Source organism: Salvia miltiorrhiza, chromosome 1 (genome assembly GCF_028751815.1).
Source record: "Salvia miltiorrhiza cultivar Shanhuang (shh) chromosome 1, IMPLAD_Smil_shh, whole genome shotgun sequence".
Lineage (NCBI taxonomy): Eukaryota > Viridiplantae > Streptophyta > Magnoliopsida > Lamiales > Lamiaceae > Salvia > Salvia miltiorrhiza.
This window is the reverse complement of record NC_080387.1, coordinates 7,324,802-7,344,159: the sequence shown is the minus strand read 5'-3', so window position 1 is coordinate 7,344,159 and position 19,358 is coordinate 7,324,802. Positions and strand designations below refer to the sequence as shown.

Here is a 19,358-nt window from a genome sequence, read left to right as displayed (position 1 = left end):
ACATGCAAATTGTTAATATTTTAGATCAAATTTGGTGAATTTATATGAAAAAACATAAATTTATATTTTATTCCTTTCTTCAATTATTTATGGGCATATCAATTATAGGAAAAATCATTTCATTTGTACATTCATTCCATCAATAGATTTATTAATTTCATATATAATTTTATTCCTTCATACGAACCACGCCTAAGATTTCGTTAGAGTTATTTGCTTAATTCAATACATTCAATTACTTATAATTATAATCAACATTTGTAATAATAAACAATTTTGTTTAGTAATCGTAATAAATAAACAAATAATTTTTAAAATTAAATACTTTATTATAGGGATATAATAGAAAAATTAAAAATTTCAAAATAAGGTTGTTTTATAATAGGTGTTTAATTATTTTATATGGTATTTTTCTGGTCAATATAATATTAATTTGTGTTATTTCTCTGGTAGATTTTGATACTAGTATTTTCTAGCGGAGTCATATGGTTTAATTATAGTCTTTGGTTAAATTTGTGGTGTTGAGATTAGTTTGTTGATCGTGGTGTTTTAAGGTTCTGGTGCTTTGAAATAGATTGAACACTACAAAAAAAAAAAGTAATTACCGGCGGCAATTCCCGCCGGTAAAAAAGGGGCGGCCGCCGGCGATTCAATTACCGGCGGCAATAAATTACTTGAATCTAAGAAAATTTCGACAGCATAACCCCACTATCCTAACTACCAAGTGCTCGACTCTACCAGCAACTATAGTGACCAACTGACCATAGTGGTCCTAATTTACTAAGCCTATACTAGGTCTACCCGGCCCCCTAATGTCGAAGCAATAATAAAATAACATATAAAATAATAAAAAAAATAAGGTAATAAAATCAAACACAATCATTTGTTGGGAGAAGATCCTTAAGAAATAATCAATTCCTATCCCAAAGGGAGAAGATCCTTAAGAAATTGATTAAATCTATCCCACAATATATAATAACATATCATTTCATCCGAAACAGTAAATCAATTTAAAATTAATCTAATTAACAAATTTCATCCGAAACCGTAAATCAATTTAAAATTAATCTAATTAACATATCATTTCATCCGAAACAGTAAATCAATTTATATTAGCATACTTAATTTAACAAAATAATAGTAAATCAATTTAAAATTAATCTAATTACAAATTAATTTCAATTAATCATACTTTAAACATCCTATAAATTAATTATAGTTAAATCAATTTAAAATTAATCTAATTAACAAATTAATTTCAATTAATCATACTTTAAACATCCTATAAATTAATTAGAATTAAGTTAACTTTAACCAAACAAATAATAAATAAATAAATAAATAAAAGTCTATTAAAAACGAGAGTATACTGTGGGGGTCGACGGCGGAACCGTGCGGTGGCAGGAGCGGTGAGGCGGCAGGATTGGCCTGAAATTAGGAGGAGAAAGATGAAGAGAGAGAGAGAGAGAGAAGGAAAGGTGGGGCTTACCTTGACGGAGGTGATGGCGGCGACTGGCGACAGCAGCTAGCGGCAGGCGGCAGGGAGCAGGGGGCAGCGGCAGCAGCAGGGCAGGGGGGCTGGAGGGGGGGGGGGGGGGGGGGCTGTTCTGGAGAGAGTTAGGGCTTGAAGCCCGAATAATTTGGGCTTAAAAATTAGCGGCGGCCCATTGCCGCCGCTAAAGCCCGACCCACATTCTCCTTTTACCGGCGACAATCTTGCCGCCGCTATTGTTAAATTAAAAAAAAAATTAATAGACATTTCCCGGCGGCCTTAATATTTACCGGCGGCGATTTTGCCGCCGGTATTTACGCTATATATTTAAAATTTACGGGTCAGCCGCTCCGCCGTCGGAAAGCCGCCGGTAATCGCCGGCGGCGGAGCTGCCGCCGGTAAATCGGCGCTTTTTTGTAGTGGAAATGGTGTCGGAATTTTCGAGGGGCGTCACTTCTACTTTCGTTTTCCTTTTATTCCATATGCGGGAGAATATCAAAAGAAAACACTTAATTTTTAGTTTAACTTCTACATATATTCGAAGATTCACATTTATTTTATAAGCTTCCCTTTACGTTGTAGTTTTAATCCATGGTTCATTTTCTTGTTTGTTTTAGTTTATGTTGCATTATGAATTAACTTTCAATTCTAGGATTCAGGTTATTTAAATCAATAATTACTTTTGCCTATAGTGATTTGTGTTTTATTCTATTAAAATATTGGTTTCCTTCATACTATTAATTAGTCATCGATCCCATAATCTATAATATATTAAAAAGATAACTTTTAATTTGAATTTGATTTGAATGGAAATTTTGTAAATTATAAATAAATTATAATCATATTTTATGAAAAAATCAAATAGCTACAATTATCAAATTAGCCGTCAATTATCATGTGTAAAAAAGAATCGTTCATCATTGCCATTAGCCAGGTAACTACTGTGAATTTTCTTTTGTAGGGACTACAGTCTTTCATTTTACTTATTTTCATGTAAATATATTATAATAAATGCATAAATTATAAAATTAAAGATGGGTAAATTTTTAATAGATGGTTGGAACTTATATATTCCATCAAAATTCAAAAATTTTATAATTTTAGATTTTTTACACGATTACACCATCCATATTTTTTTTAAGTTAGCATACCCTTCATATAATTTTATATACATACTTTAAATTTATAAAAATATAAAATATTTTGCGTGCATCGCACGAATGAAAAAGCTAGTCTTGTTAAATAATAAATGAGATTGAGAGAAGATTTTGTTACTGAATTGTGATTCAATTACAGTTAGACATAATCGAAAATGTGCAGTCTAATTTTTAATCAATTCTAACAATTTAATTTGCATAACCTCAATACATGGATATAAAAGTTATGGTGTTGACTGTTGAGCTCCTACGTGAAGATTTTGTTTCATGAATTGATTGGTTGCACTTATTTATTTGTTTTACTCTCGAGACCAAGAATCCTAGACCCTAAACTCACTTTTATTACTTGATACTTGCATTTTGATTTACTTATTTATTTCTCTGAATTTATTTACAATATTTATGATTCGTCACTTCGATCAATCCGGATAAACTATTTAGGTTTATTTGCTTTTAGTGTTTTACATAAACCAGCTTGCCCTATAATGTCTTTTTTCGTGAAATGCAACTTGAATTAGCTAGTCACCTTATCACAGATTTTATTATCTTGCGAACAATTTAAAGGTACATTTAAGTAAGTTTAATCACTACAAGAAAAGTTATCGGACACCGACGGAATTACCGACGGAATTAATTCCGTCACCAAATAACAACCGAATAACGACGGATTAACGACGGAAATACTCTTTCATACATAGCGATGGATTTACCGACTGATTTATCGACGGATGTTGGCGGGAATATTTCCCGCGAATTTACCGACGGAATTACCGATGGAAAAGTACCGACGGAAATTTCTCCGTTGTTATTCTTTTTTTTTTTTTTAATTTCCGTGATTTTTAAAATTGTAGATAGCGATGGAAAATTCCGTTGCTATTTAGCGATGGACTATATTCCGTTGCTAATAATTAATTTAAATAACCGAAAATATTCATTTTAAAAATAACGACGGAATTCACGTCCGTTGCTAAATAGCTACGGAATTTTCCGTTGCTATTCCGTCTCTGCGCCCTAAAAAAAAGCTGAATTTGACCGCGCCTCCTCCTTCATTTTTTCAACACAACTTTCACTTCTATTTCTAAAAATTCCCAAATTTCCCCCCTCCGATTCCCCATTTCCGGCGACTCCTGCTGCGTGCTCCCCCCGGCGACTCGTCCACGCCGCCGTTTCCGCCGCGCCGCTGCTCGCCCCGCCTCACGCCGTTGCCGCCCTGCGCAGCTGCTCGCCCTGCGCCGCTGCCCGCCCCGCCCCGCGCCTCGCCACTGCTTGCCCCGCCTCGCGCCGCTGCCGCCCTGCGCCGCTGCTCGCCCCGCCCCACGCCGCGCCGCTGCTCGCCCCGCCCCTCCCCGGCGCCGTGTCCTCTGCTGCCAGCGCCGGATTCCTCCACCGCCACCGGTCCTCCTCCTCCGCGGCCACCGGTCCTCTTCCTCCGCTGCCTGCGTCCGTCGGATTCCTCCATAGGTTTGTAATTTTTTTTTTAATTTCCATTAATTATTTGAAAAATCCTATTATGTTTTATTGTAAATTTTGTATTAATATTCTGTAAAAATGTATTTTTTATTGAATTAAATTATATAATGCTCAACATATAGTATTTTTATTGGATTAAATTTTTATATGCTCACTCACATAATTATAATATGTTCAAATATAGTATTTTCAAGAACATATAATAGTTTTATTGTATTGTAAAATTTCCCTTCAAAAATGTTTTTTTATTGGATAAAAAATGTCTTTTTAGTGTAAATTTTCTTTAATGAGATGAAGAAAAATAAACTTGATTGAATTATAGTATTTTCAAGAAAAATAAACTTGATTGTTAATTTTATTAAATTATAATTTTATATACTTTGGTTCTTGAATAATTATTAAATTCTTTTTTTTTTTTGGATTAATTCTCATTTGTAGTATTTCACTCCACCATTGCTTCTTGAGGAAGAAAAAAAGAAGTCAAGGTGAACGAAAAGAAAAGCTAGTAACAAAACAAGTAAGTTTTCATTACATTATCTTTTGAAATGTTAGTATGGCTCAAATGGTAGCCATGGTGAGATTTTAAAATTTTAGATGAGCATGTATCTAAGTGTTTTTATTCTTTTTTTTATATATATTTTAGATAAGCATGTATCTAGGTAGTAAATGGAGATTAGGTTGGGGGATGGCTGTGTTCCATCCCATTTTGTTGCTGTGGTGATGGCTTGGAGTTGCGTATGTGCTTTTGTGTTTGATTTATAGATTTTGTGTTGAACATGTGTTATATTAATTATCATAGTATCTTTTCATGTTCTATAGACTTAGAGATTATTAAAACTCTAAAAGTCAATAGATTTTAAATTTCTAACATACTTAAATGAACCAAATTGTAGAAATGAGTGAAAATCGTGAGTGGATGTATCGGCGTTTTCTACCTGATGGAGCTTTGAATCCCGATTTTCAAAGAGGTCTTCAAGGTTTCATTGATTACGCTAACAGTAGACGTGATTTAATGGATGGTGAAAAAATTAGGTGTCCGTGTAGGAAATGCGATAATATACGTTTCCATACTAAAAACAATGTTCAGTATCACATTGCAAAGAACGGATTTGTGCGGGATTACCATATTTGGAGGTTTCATGGTGAAATTGAAATGCCCACGACTGAATATCATAATTTTGAAGAAGAAGAGGCTAATGAAGATAATTATCAGAATATGGTCATTGACATTCATATTAAAAAATTTATATTTGTTATGTTTTTAAAAGGGTAAGAGAAAAGGAGTGGAGCCGACTGAATGTTTGTATGATGCTTATGAGATCCTTCATAAGAACAAGGATGGCACTTATATAGACGAGAGGTCTAGACGGATTGGAGTATGTAGTAAAGTTTTAATTACTTATTCAATTATTATATTTGTTGCTCAAATTCTTAAGTACTAACTCCTGATGCGTATTGTAGGAAAAAGTGCAGGATATAGTTGCTTCTCAGAGTCAGGCTGTGGATGATGATTCTGATCCGCCAGAGATCGATATGAACAAGGTGTACGTGGAGGCTGTTGGTGGACTCGACAAGAAGAAGAGAATGTTTGGAGTTGGTGGACTTGCAGCCAGCTTACGGAGTAGTGAGCAGTCGAGTGGTACATCTCAGTTTCAGGGCCCTCTTGTCGATCCTCAACAACTTATGGACGTGGAGCAGCAATTGCAGGATGCCTTAGTGGAGATAGCACGTCAGAAGGAGGAGATGAGGCAGAAAGATGAGCAGACCGATGCTCGATTTCAGGCTCAGCAGCGTATGTTCGAGGAGATATTGGCTAGGCTTCCACCTGGACCCACTCCACCCACTGGACCATCTTCTTGATTATGTTGTGTTTTTGTATTTTGAATACTTGAATATTTCTATTATATATTTTTGAACACTTGAATATTTTGTTAAGTTATGACTATTCGAATACTAATTTAAATTTCATTTGGTGTTTTCGATATTGATGGTTATATAATTGAAAAGAAGCATGTAACAGGACGTCGTTAAATTGTATAATGCAAATAAAAAAAAAATTGTATTAAAAAAATACCGACGGAATTTAATTCCGTTGTTACTACAAGCACGAAAATCACCGACGGAATTTGTTTCCGTCGTTAACATTGACGGGCATTTATCGACGGAATTTGATTCCGTTGCTAATCGCGACGGAAAATTCCGTTGCTATTTTCGTCGTTAAGTCCAGACGACGCCATCGTCGTCGCCTCGTAGCCGACGGGCATTCCGTCGTCCCGCCGTCGGTAATTTAGCAACGGATTTAATTTTCGTCGGTAAAATTTTTACCGATCATATTTAAAGCGACGTACGTGCGGCGTCATTAATCCGTCGGTATTAGTTTTTACCGACGGAATTTTTAGCTTCACCGACGGAAAATTTCGTCGGTAATCGGCCAGATTCTTGTAGTGAATAATTTAGTTATGGTTTTTGGTTTAATTTGTTACGTCGAGCTTAATTGGTGAATTATGGCATTTTAAGTACTCGTGCCTTGAAACAAATAAATTTGATATCGTGACCAGGAGAATTTTGAAGGAGGAAATAAAAGTATTGTAATATAAATTATACAAAGAAAATGTGCGTAAAGGGCAAGAGTCCCAACCAACCGCGACTCAGCTCCTTAATTATGAGCTTTAGCTGGCTAATTGGGGGGGGGGGGGGGGGGGGCACAAGTCCTGCAGAATATAATTGCATTCCCAATCAAGGCTAAAGTATATGTGATGTGTTAATATAAAGTAATATTGTTTAATCGATATTGTCTTAATATAATACCCTCTTCGTCCACTAATTCAAGGCCTAGGAGAAGAAACACGAGTTTTAAGAGAAAATATATTTTTATTAGTTGAGTGGAGAAAGAGACCCACAAAATATATTGTTTATTGGTTGAGTGGAAAAAGAGGCTCACAAAGTGTAGTGTTTATTAGTTGAGTGAAGAAAAAATGTACTATTGTTTATTGGGACCCACCAATTAAAATATGAATAAAAATTTACTAAAAGTAAATAGGCTTTGAGTTGGTGGACGGACCAAAAAGGAAAGTAGGCCTTGAATTAATGGACGAATGCAGTATTTTATAGTACATTTTCAATCTCTTGGTGATAAATATTGAGATTTAACATATTTATTTGAATAGTAAGTAGTATTAATTAATATACGAGATTAAAATATGAACGAATAGAAAAACCAATTTTTAATTGAATTTAGGGAAAATGTGAGTATATATAATAAACGGGTATAAATATATATAAATTTGTAACAATTTATATTTATAGAATTAAACGAGTTCTAGTATTAATTAAATTTGGGACGGATACAAATATATACTTTTAAACGGGTACAAACATTGATCGACATGCCTACATAAAATTTTCTTAAATTTTAAATGTTATTTAAATTATTTGGATATGAGTAATATATATTCTTGATGGGTACAAATAGTTATCAACATGCTTATGCCAAATTTTTTTTTCTAATTTTTTAATATCTTATATTTTTTATGGGATTTATTGGTTTTTACGTTTTTCTAGTAGATTAATTGTTGCGACTTTTGTTTGGCTATTTCGTGTGTATGAAGCAGAATTTTAAGCAGATTGTTTTGGTCTATGTGTTGTTGATTAATGTGTTGGTTTATATGTTTGTAATAAACTGTATATGTTTTTAATTTGTAACTTGTTTAATAATTTTTTATATTGAATAGTTTTTCTTTGAATGTTGTACAGCGAACATTCTTAAAATGAAAGCTCATGAAATTGGTGGATCATCGGCTAATTTGCCTACTGTTGGAGTAGTTCAGAGCGAACTACCTGCTGGTGCTGGATCCATTGTCGACCTAAGGAAAGAGAAGGCATATGTTTTAGAATTTCTAAAAATTTTGTACGAATTATTAGTAGGTTAACTTTAAGGATCCAAAATTCTATTCCATTTTTTGTTGGAAGTACTCCATGAGTACGACTATAGATCGTAGCACAATAAATAAGAAGAATACAAATACTAAAGATCAGCTGAGCTAGTAAAAAAAAAAAAAAAAACAAACCCACTATAGAATTTATAAGCAATGCCTAAATAATTTTATGACTTCAGAATGTCAAGAAATCCAAATAAAATTCAAATCACATGCAAAACTAAAAAATTTGAAAGTCAAAATGACAATATTAAATTCTCGTCGTCCAATCACTCATTTTCGCTATCTTCCTCAACAACCTTGCCACAATTACGTGAATCATGTCGAACAATGCGACCACATTTCTTGCACCTTCTCTTAGGTTTCTTTGCTTTGATATGAAACAATATTAGTGAAGCAAAGCATTTTGACCAATAGTTTTCCACTTTAATTATTAATTCAAAATTTAACTAAGAAAAAATGCGTAACAATTCTTGTGAACTTCCTACGAATTCAATTTGTAACATAACCAACCAAATGCGTACACATTTTGTTTTTATTCCATTGCGAAACATAATACATAAAATTCTTAACATGGTTAGTAAAATACATGTAACAATACCCCACTGCCCAATAATCAAAGAGACTCGAATTAAAATTCCTAGAAAAAACGACCAGAAATTACATAATAACTAATAAAATGCGTAAGAATTTGTGTAACCTTCTTGCATGTTAAATTCGTAACATAACCACTGAAATGCGTAGACAACTCATTTTCATACCTTTATGTAACATAGTAAATAAAATTCGTAACATGTTAATAAAATACATGCAACCATACCCCACTGCCTAAATAATCAAAGACTCGTAAAATCAATAAAATATTGTTAAAAATCGTCATATACGATTGTGTAATATAATTAATCAAATTCGTATAAACTACCTTACAATTTAATTCGTAACATGCCTAACACAATTCGTAATAATCAAAGCGATCTCAACTACATAATTGAGTGAAGAACAGAAGGCTAATCTGTATATTGAAGTTTAACGAATTGTATTTCACAATGTTAGGAGTTTGAATGTGTAGTAAAAAGAGAGATGAATCCAGAAATCATTAAGAAACATTGATTACTAAATTTTAAATGTAAGAACTCATTACCTGGATGATCCATGAGTTTATTTCTCGAAAAAGAGATATGAAATCAACAAGGTTTGGTTTCGTTGATTACGAAAAAGAGATACAAAAAAAGTAAGTTTTAGGTTAGAATGGAGGAGTAATAATCATACGTTTTTTTATGATTAATTACTAAATGGAAAAGGAAAAAGATTTGATCACAAAACATATATTTTGACCGAAAATATAGATTGAATAAATGACTAGGTTGTCCTCTAAATCATTTTTGGTAGTTATTTAAGATATTATTAAGCTAATTTCAAGCCATTAGATCAATCAAGATCTAATGGTCAAGATGCATACATATTTTATACACTTAAAAGTGTTTTTATTCTAGCCCTCCTCTATATATATATATATATATATATATATATATATATATATTACAGATTTTACAATATAAAGTCTATTTTATATATAATTAACAATAAAATCATTACTCTATCATATCATTACTTCAATTCTATATCAAAATTTAACATGTCACTGAAAAAAAAAATATAAATTATATTTTAATATATATGCATATCAATATAAAATTTAATTTAATTGAGATAAGATAATAGCAAATATATACATATAGTATTTTATAGCATATGCTATAATAATTATTTTTTATGAATGCATATATTGTAGTTACTTTGAATATTGTTTCGATTTTATTATAAAATTGGCAACATACAAAGTAACTTATTTTTCTTCATGTTTTTCTCGTTAATTTATCGTTTTGCCTTTATTTAGTATAATTGGCAAATGAAAAGATGAGGATGAAAATACTTATGAATAATTTTATCATCTATCTCTTATATTTAATTTGATATATATTTAGTATTTTTATTGATCAAATTATATGATTATTAGATATAAAACAAAAAAAAGAAAAAAATAAACACAAAAACGAAATTGAAAAGGGATGAGATTGGCCCATCTTGGGTCATATCCACATTTCCAAAGTAGGGAGGACAGACGAAATGATTTGGCGAAATGATTACGCCAAATGCGGAAGAAGAAGATAATTAAGAAAAACTAAAATTTGAAAAAAGATGGTAATTTATTACCGTTAAACTCCAGCTTTATATATAATATAGATATAGATTCTATAATGTTCGAGTCTCTACTGGACGGGTTATCATATTTATAAATTTAAATACATTTTGTGATAAGAATTAGTAAAATTGCTTTTTACACCCCAAATTCAGATGCATTGCTGATTGCTCCAATATAAAAATATTTTGATATTTTTCCCATGACATTTTCACAGAAGGAGATTGATACTCGACATTGGCATGTGATCTTCTAGGCATGTTTGTTTGTTAGGAAAATAATGTGAAATGAGATTGTTATTCCCAGAAAAATGATTTTGTGGAAAATGAATACCAATAGATTCATTCTCCAGTGTTTGAAAATAACAAAAATAATTATTAGGATTCTTGATTTGTATAATTAAATAAATATAATTTATCATTATATATATAAGAATTAAATTGAAATTTAATCTTTATAATAAATTTCACTAATTAATTTTTTTTAGTAACAACAAACTACATTATTAAGGTTAATTATATGATTTATTATTCTAAAATTAAATTCAAATTTTCTTACATAATAATAATAATAATAATAATAATAATAATAATAATAATAATAATAATAATAATAATGTACGACAAAGTATGATTTATAGTTTTAAAAAATAAATTAAGATTTTCTAATAAAGTATGATTCATAGTTCTAATAATTAAATTATAATTTGCTTAAAATAAATTATGAACTAATTGATAAATTAAATAATAATAATAAATTAAATAATAATAATGATAATAATAATAATAATAAAAAAATTAATAATATAAAGTTGATTCATAGTTATGAGAATTAAATTATAATTTGCTTAATATATTTATGAACTAATAATAATAATAATAATAATAATAATAATAATAATAATAATAATAATAATAATAATAATAATAATAATACAAAACATTAAATACATACTAAATAAAAATTATAATTTACATTTTATAAAATAATACAAATAAGTAAGAATCCTGTGAATAAGGAAAAAAAATACCTAAGAAAAGCTAGAGAAAAAGAATCATTGAAAGTTGCACTACTTTCCTTGTTTTCAGGATTCTTATTACTTTCCTTGACTGATAAAAAATTAATCAAACACAGGAATTTAATATTTTAGAATCAGATTACTTTCCCAGACCAGAATCCACGTCAAACAAACGGGCCCTAAAAGTTCTTTGTCAATTTAATAAAGCGTAATATGATCACTTCGCCCATCATAACTATATGTAGCGAAAAAATGGCATAATGTAAAACCAAATATAATATTTTCCTGTTCTTGTTCTAATGCGCAGCTTGTTGTATTCCCAAACCAAATATAGATCATATCTAAAAGGTCCAATTGTTATAGATAGGCTAATACGTTTTTAGCTAATGACAAAAATCAGGTACAACAATCTGTTTCTACCAACCGTCTCAGTCTACTTTGTTGTTGGAGTCTTCATCTTCACCAGTCTCTTCAGACTCACTTGATTTTGATTCGTCAAATGCCAACAACTACATACAAACAAAATTACCATCAAACCAGCGATTTGAAGGAAACAAAATGCTAGCCCAAGTCCAGTTTCTGTGATTAAGCACTTAATTCAAACTTACTTTTCTTTTATGTAAGTAAAATTCATTCAAAAGAAACACACGAGAGGTGCAACCCAAAACAAGATACAAAGTTCAGAAGGGAACAACAAAGACATAATCACAATATATCAAGACATTGACTTGGATTATAAATCCAATCTCCACAGTAAAGCAAGATCTGCTAGGATCTAAATTTGAGATCCAAATCCCCAGCCAACAAGTTCTTAAACACCATCCCATTTCTATGATTCCAAATATGACAAGCAACACAGGCACTGAATTCAACGTAAGACTCCAGAATCCAGAAATAGAAATGATAACTCTTAACGCTAGTTTACTTTGAGGGGGCGTTTACTTTTCTTGATATATTGTGAAAAATACATAATTGAATATTTTTATCCCCATTATTAGGATTTCTCATAGAATATAAATCAAGCAACAATAGCTCAAATAATATAAGTAATAAGTAAACTCCTCCTAAGGGTGTAAGTTCGATGCATAGATAGTTTCGTAGATGTAAAGTCAGATATGATTCAATTTAATAAATCATATCCCACACCTCTTTAGGTGGAACTTGTTATCATTTCAACCCAGTCTTTAACACAAAGGAAAGTCCACTTTGGGAATAGTATCATGGGTTTCTAAATTGACCAGCTTATATAAACATTACCTTCCCCGCAGCAAATAAGGAAAACAACACTAACATAATGGAGGGTATAAATATCAATCAAAGAGAACACACCCTAAAAAGAAAAATCAGAAGAATAATTGACTTACAGGTTTGACTTCACCATTCCATATACAGTGTGCAGCCAAAAATCCAATGACACCAGGCACAATATACAACAGAGCAGGCTGGAGAAATTATTAGAATTACAAAAACACAAAGATTAGGATATTAAGTCAAACATGTATGAAAGAAGAGGATCTGTTTCGGCAAAATACAGTCTATTGGAGAAGATTACTCACTTGTGCAGCTTGAAACCAGTTCATTACGATGATTGTGACCACCAGACCAGCTGTATATCCTAGGAAAGCACTCTTAAAATATTGGCGGTCCTTCCCTCTGGAGACATCGAATCTTAGAGCTAATGCTACAAAAATCCCTGGAAAGTACAAGCCAAATTAAACAACTAATCCAGCTAGAGTGTAATTCAGTCGTTTATGAAGAATGTTACGAGCTGAACAAAGGAAGAATAGTCATGTACCCAGCAGCCTATCTAAATGAAACATGCAAAAAAGATGCTGCAAATGAAACTTGTATAAAAGGCGCAAAAAAGATAAACATATAATATTCTTATGTATATAAATTTCAAAGGATAGCATAAATTAATAAATATATATATTTAGGTTTTATGATATAAGATAAAAAATTCTTGTGTACCTTAAAATTCTTCAAAATTGTGATACAGTCATATAGTAATATTTATCTATAGTTGATATGTCTATATATTATATATATGGATATAATCAGATACAGAACTTTTACATGCGTCTCTCACATACCATTTTTGTTAGTTTCTGTAAAAAATGACATGGTGATGATACTCTACCGTCTACCCATGTCGACGCTTTAAAATGGCACTGTACCAGTAGATAACAAGCGAAAAGGTACTCCAAATCATAAAATCTAAATCTGGCAGTCAAAAGTTCATACCAGGAATCACTATATCACCAAGTCCTAACATTGAAAATGGGTGAGCAGAATCTGATGTAGGGAACAAAAGCTGCAATAAGCAAAGCATGATTGTATAAAAAATCCTGAGTTACAACAAGGAACAAGGTAAACTCATCAAGACCAAGCCAGGTAATACAGGTTATTAAGTTTAAGTAAGCACCTTTATTGGGGCATCAAAAGATTTCGCGACGCTAACCATAACTGGGGTGAAAAAGACCCAAAATATGTCATACACAAAAAGCCCAGCCTGTTATTGGCAGAATATATGCATTAAGTAAAAAGAAGAAAATAGACAAAACAATAGTTATCAGAAAAATAAAATCAATAAACTCACTCTTGGCTCATAAAGCAATGGAATTAATAAGCTACGTACTTAATTAATTGAGAGTCACATCGTAACAAAATCTATTCTTACCAATAGAATGGCACCAGTCTTGAATGAGCCAAGTGAAAGCATTTCAATTCCCTGAAATTGTTTTGTAGAAGAAAAATATATACGAAAATGGTTAACCAAGGCTTCTCCTAGACACACACATATATATATATATATAAGAGCTCTAAATTTCAAGATGCACCAGCTCAATTCCATAGATTCATACAATAAGTTAGATGTACAAAGATAAAATGATAACAATTAGTGTTATAACCTGAATGGAGAAGGCGAGCCCCAAGATATTGTTAGCTAGCCAATGCTTCTGTTTAGCATACCACACGCAAAAGAAGGCTCCAGGAATTGCAGCAATTAACTGTGATTTGGTAAATTCTACCTCCAAAGCTGCAAACAAAATATAAATAAGAATGTCTGCATATTACAAGCAACAGCATGTCAACCAGGTCGAATAGAAGGTTTCAAAAGAAGGCATTGGATAGAGAACTTAAATGTCATGAAATCGAAACTGTCTAAAACCATCTCAATGTTTTCCAATCACAGAAAACAGTTGACAGCAATAACAAAGGCAGCATGTTCCCTTCTAGTTCAGAATGTCGACCAATTGACAGTACTATTAATGTAGTAAAAAATCTTTAATTTTCCAGATAAAAGACCCGAACTTGAAATGCTTAAACTTCATACTTCAAAATTTGAAACATACTCTCCCATACCAAAAGAAGAAAAGGAAAACTGAACATCTCCACATAAATAACATTCAACTTGACAGCAATGAAATGTTTCTACATGACATCAATTATCAGAGAGCACAGTACACACACGGTTAAAATAAAAAAAGTTAACTATCAAATCTTACTGTAAAAAAATTCACACCAGGACAAAGAACAAAATTGCATAGGATACCCATGAAACAATATACTAGTAATATTTTCTCATCTATCCATCACAGATTTACCCAAAAACATTTATCAACAAAATCAAGACATTTGTAAACCTTTTCATTATAAATTTCTAAGATTACAGGTTCTCCATCCACCATGCAAAAAATAAACTTTTTAAATATCTATTTGACTGTTCAGAATCCTGTTCTGTTGACAATTAGTATGCTAACTACCTTTTTGGGTATAACTAAATAATGCTCACAGCCTAAAATGAATTTTTTTTCCTAAAAAAACTATCCTCATAACTAAATAGTAAAGAGACAACCCTAAACTGTAATCCAAGTCAACAAAAATATATTATCTTGGGTTGAAGATCAGCAATTATCAAGCAAACTGAACAGCAAAACTGGGCATTCCCAAGAGAAAATTGTGAGAAGAGTAAGACATACAAAGTGAGAAGCATAAATATGTAACATAGTATTGCTATAGATGATAGAAAAAAAAAATAGACACACAGAGGTCTTGGTGAGTTCATACACCGGAAATATGGGAAATGCCATGTAATAACATTATCATTCCACGGTCTGGGCATGAATCCTTTAATTTCAGGTAGCAGTGTTGCCCTACAAAGTTGACACAAAGTAAGGAATATTAATAGAAGTATAGAACATTATAACAACTCCGATATATATACCCATACGAGATGACTAAGCTAAATATATGAATAACTTACGCTAGTGCACCAATCCCAAGTACAAAAAAGTAGCACGTCAAAACAGCATTAACCAAGTCTTTCGATAGGAATTTGAAAAGTAAAAACAGTGACAGCAACATTGCACTCCCAACCAATGGAAACCTCATGGCATGTTCGTTGGACATCGTTTCCTGAAATATTTAATTGCAAGACCAAGGAAAGTTGATTACAAATTCCTCATCACACAGGTTTTATCAACTGGAAACTTAATAGAATCAAAACTTACTGATGGTGGAGTAGGCTTAACAGAGCGATAACATCCCACATAGACAGTTAGACAAGCTGTCAAAATGACATTTAAGTTTGGGTCTACCTTCACAACAAGTGGGGCAAGGGTCAAACCTGTATGAATAAAGCATGACGTTAGAATGAGCCAAAAGAAGAGGCCATGGTGTAAGCTAGTCCAAAGTCCATAATTTCCAAAAATACGCTTTTCATGAAAATGAATATAGAACTTCGAAGAAACTTTAGTGCCTAGGAATATAAATACAACACTCTCTGACCAAGATGTTGCCCAAATCAAGAGGAAGGAATAAATTAACAAAATGGGCCATTGCATCAAGTCCTAGTAGTAGTACATAATATGATGTGACTGGTAAAGTGAAATAAATATTGTGCTTTGGTATGCCCAGACCTACACATAAACATCCAGGAACATCAGCCCAATAGAGTGCCCACAGAATAGATAACCAAGTTTTCACAAAACAGTCAGCCAGTAACAATGAGATTAAGGCAAAATTGTTCATCATCACATTCATTTAACCTCGAAAAAAGTTCATAACTTCAATTTGGCAGTACAGGAATCAACAAAGAAAGACAAAAAGTTTCACTTTCCTGCGACCACATAAACTCAATGAAACAGAAAATGACATACCTGCCAGAGCCAAATTAGCAAGACGCTCATCATAGTTCTTCATTCTAAATCTTCAGAAATCTTGAGCTGTCCCTCAATTTAATTACTAGAATGGCCAAAGTACATAACACATTAGATTTATTAACGATATAAGACAAAAATCAACAAGTATCTAAATTCGACAAGCATCCAAGATCCTTTATGAAATGCTAATCACACATAAATTTTCTCCAATCGTCACTAAAGCAAGAAAGGTATATAATCTGAACAACAAGACCACGCATGACATTAGAAAAAAGAAAAAGAAATCATTTTGCTTAACCTTTATCCCGTGTTAACCAAAAGTTTTACTAATCAATTAGCACAAAAATTCCAAGATCATGTTGAAAATTCTTGAAGAACCATATCCCACAAGAAGCTTTATTAACTGATTTAGATTTCGAAAACAACAAATATTAAATGAAAAATCACATTATCCACAAGAATTTGAGAGGATGCAAGCATGCAAATGAACGAACACATACATGTATACATACAGATTACATGATTACCAAATACGAATGAAGTAGAGAATTTGGAGCACAAACCTTGAAACAGAGAGGTTTTAGTTTTTTCACTTTTTAACGCGGGGAAATAAGAAACTACAAAAAATTCAATAAATAGATATTTTACGGTGAGCCACGTATCTGAATGGTCACTCTTCCAATAAAACTATGCCACGTCAGATTTACAAATATCTTTGTGACTCATCGAATGAGCATTTTTCACATCTCCACCGCCTGTCTCTATCTCCTCCCATCTTCTCCGGCTCCGGTGCCGGCGCTTTCTTCTCCGCAAACCGAGCGCTTTTCATTAGTGTTCTGCTTCTCAATTTCTACGAATCAACCTCCATCCCGACAAAACATCAGTTTCTAGGGTTTCTTTCCACCACTGAAATAAGCGGCTTTTTCCAATCATGGCGCCGATGACCCAGCAATTAATGTGGAATCCCGGCGAGGAGTGATCTTCATCGGCAGCTACGCTGCTGGTTTGGCATCTTCCGGAGGCCATTCCTCGCGATACTCTTACCCGACTCTTTTCTCACTATGGCGCTCTGTCCGCTCCTTTTCTCATGGACGGTTGGTTACCTTTCTGTATATTCTCTTCAGCCTGAGCATTCAATCTATTGGTGGTTGATGCTTCTCGCCCTATTTTGTATTGCAATTTGAATTTGATGTTGTTTTCGCTCTTCTTCTCCTTTTATTTTAGTTGCAAACTCTCTTATCGGGATTTTTATTTTCCTTTCAGGATGAAAATTTGTGCTTTTATTGATTTCAAGGATGAAATGTGAGCATACCAAGGCCAACAGTAGCTACATGGGTATTTCATTATTTATAATTATGACATTCATTTCTTTGTTGATCGTGAAGTTCTTGGGAGTCTTTCTGCTAGTGTATTATTACTAATTTGATGCACATATATAATTCATAATCCAATCGGCCTTGGTCTCAGGTTACGATTTCTTGGTAAAATCATGTCTGTAGAGAGAGGTAGTAAAGCTGTTGAGCGGACTAAGCAACAAGATAATGAAAGAGAGAGGTTAGGAAGGATGCTGCCTCTATAATTCTCATGCCATCTTGACTATGTTTTACTCTGTGCTTTTGGTTTTGTGGATTTATGATTTTTGTCCTTTTTCATATTGATTCTGCCGTTCGTTCTTCAAGTTCTAGCTGAATTCTTGTAGTCTGCCTGTGTTTGCACACCTCTAATTTCTGGAAGCTGTTTGGTTTGCTTGAGTGAATACGTGCGGTATGGAAGCTAGCAAATTATATTAATTTGTTTAATACTTTCCACTATGTAGCAAACTAGAACCAGTGCATTTTGGATACCAAAAATAATGTAGTGGATAGATAGATAGTGTATTTCTTTTGTTTTCTTAAAGCTGTCAACAAAAGAAAGCTTCGATGTTTGTATGCTACAAGAATCATTTTGTCTGAAATTAATTATTTGGGATCTAACATTTTGTGTATACCCTGAAGTTTATCTCCAACCGAAGAAAATGAATCTGGTACTTTTCTAAGAGTTCATTATGGGAGAAATGGATCTGTCGGTGGCTAAAAAGTCCGGGGTCACAGCGAGTACTAGAAAGGGAGTGTGACATTTGTGCACAAATGAAAGAAATTATTTTAACATGCTTAGAAGTTCTTTCAATTTAAAACCTTCTAAATTATATCAATTATGATTGGATAAATTGCTATTTACGAAAATATGAAATGTTTCAGAAAATTCTTGCCCACTGAGTACATTAGTACTTAGCCCAAAAATACTTTCAAATGTTTTCAGGTTGGTTGGCGGGACGGAGCTGAAGCTAGGGTTCAATATTCTATTAAGACTTCAGTTGTAGCAATGACTCTTATTTTTCTTTTGTTTTCTCAACCTAAGACTTTCATGTTAAATTTCAAATGATATCTCTGATCGAGTTTAGACTCTTAACTCCTAGATTTATGCTAATGAATGTCGGTTGTCAGAAATATGAAACAAAACTTGTGATCCAAAGGGGACTAGCCCGACTTGTTATCTTATTATTCGGGTTTAATAAGGATTTTCCCTTATGTTATTTCAAAGATTGTTGCACCTCGATTGTATTTATTCATTCAAGAATTGGGGTGTGACATCTACCTATCTCCATCACGTCTCAAAGTTAACATCATATCACACATTCCTAAATGCGCTAAATAGTTATCTCCACTAGGTCTCAAACTAAATACTCCCTCCGTCCATGAGTTAACACAAGAGATTTTTGACGTCCCCCCTGTTTCTACTATCCGTCCGGTGGGTTTTGAAACAGCTCAGAAGTGAAAGAAGAGCGAGGCTTCCAATGAGAAGGTCGAAGAGCTGGCTCGCAAGAAGAGAGCGGCCCGCCTTGGCAAGTCTGTTGCTAGCAACCCAGGGCTGAAGCAGGATGT

The 19,358-nt window shown here is 32.7% G+C and overlaps 2 protein-coding genes and 1 long non-coding RNA gene across 3 annotated transcripts; 2 read left to right on the top strand and 1 right to left on the bottom strand.

The window, feature by feature from the left end:
- The first annotated feature begins 5,014 nt into the window (after window positions 1-5,014).
- Window positions 5,015-6,048, top strand: LOC131011420 (uncharacterized). The gene is made up of 3 exons (XM_057939252.1): window positions 5,015-5,338; window positions 5,388-5,495; window positions 5,581-6,048. The coding sequence occupies exons 1-3, from the start codon at window positions 5,015-5,017 to the stop codon at window positions 5,977-5,979; spliced, it is 831 nt and encodes a 276-aa protein (XP_057795235.1). The 3' UTR covers window positions 5,980-6,048.
- Window positions 6,049-11,530: 5,482 nt separating this feature from the next.
- Window positions 11,531-17,803, bottom strand: LOC131017230 (signal peptide peptidase 1). Its single transcript, XM_057945962.1, has 12 exons — window positions 17,001-17,803; window positions 16,435-16,519; window positions 15,787-15,902; window positions 15,540-15,691; window positions 15,344-15,429; window positions 14,185-14,312; window positions 13,953-14,003; window positions 13,698-13,784; window positions 13,517-13,586; window positions 12,829-12,965; window positions 12,637-12,714; window positions 11,531-11,781 (listed from the first exon to the last, which is right to left on the bottom strand). Exons 2-12 carry the CDS (start codon window positions 16,475-16,477, stop codon window positions 11,701-11,703), a joined length of 1,029 nt encoding a protein of 342 aa, XP_057801945.1. The 5' UTR covers window positions 16,478-16,519; window positions 17,001-17,803; the 3' UTR covers window positions 11,531-11,700.
- Window positions 17,701-18,726, top strand: LOC131017238 (uncharacterized). Its single transcript, XR_009099489.1, has 3 exons — window positions 17,701-17,772; window positions 17,905-17,942; window positions 17,976-18,726. It is a non-coding gene; the product is annotated as an uncharacterized LOC131017238 (long non-coding RNA).
- The last annotated feature ends 632 nt before the right edge of the window (window positions 18,727-19,358 follow it).

Excerpts from the sequence above, each read along its gene's own strand:
- LOC131011420 (XM_057939252.1), top strand. The coding sequence starts at position 5,015 with ATGAGTGAAAATCGTGAGTGGATGTATCGGCGTTTTCTACCTGATGGA. Across the intron at positions 5,339-5,387 it reads AAGATAATTATCAGAATATG|GGTAAGAGAAAAGGAGTGGA; the intron begins GTCATTGACATT and ends TGTTTTTAAAAG. Across the intron at positions 5,496-5,580 it reads AGAGGTCTAGACGGATTGGA|GAAAAAGTGCAGGATATAGT; the intron begins GTATGTAGTAAA and ends TGCGTATTGTAG.
- LOC131017230 (XM_057945962.1), bottom strand. The coding sequence starts at position 16,477 with ATGAAGAACTATGATGAGCGTCTTGCTAATTTGGCTCTGGCAG. Across the intron at positions 14,313-15,343 it reads GCATTTCCCATATTTCCGGT|CTTTGGAGGTAGAATTTACC; the intron begins GTATGAACTCAC and ends TTTTGTTTGCAG. Across the intron at positions 14,004-14,184 it reads GGCTCGCCTTCTCCATTCAG|GGAATTGAAATGCTTTCACT; the intron begins GTTATAACACTA and ends AAACAATTTCAG.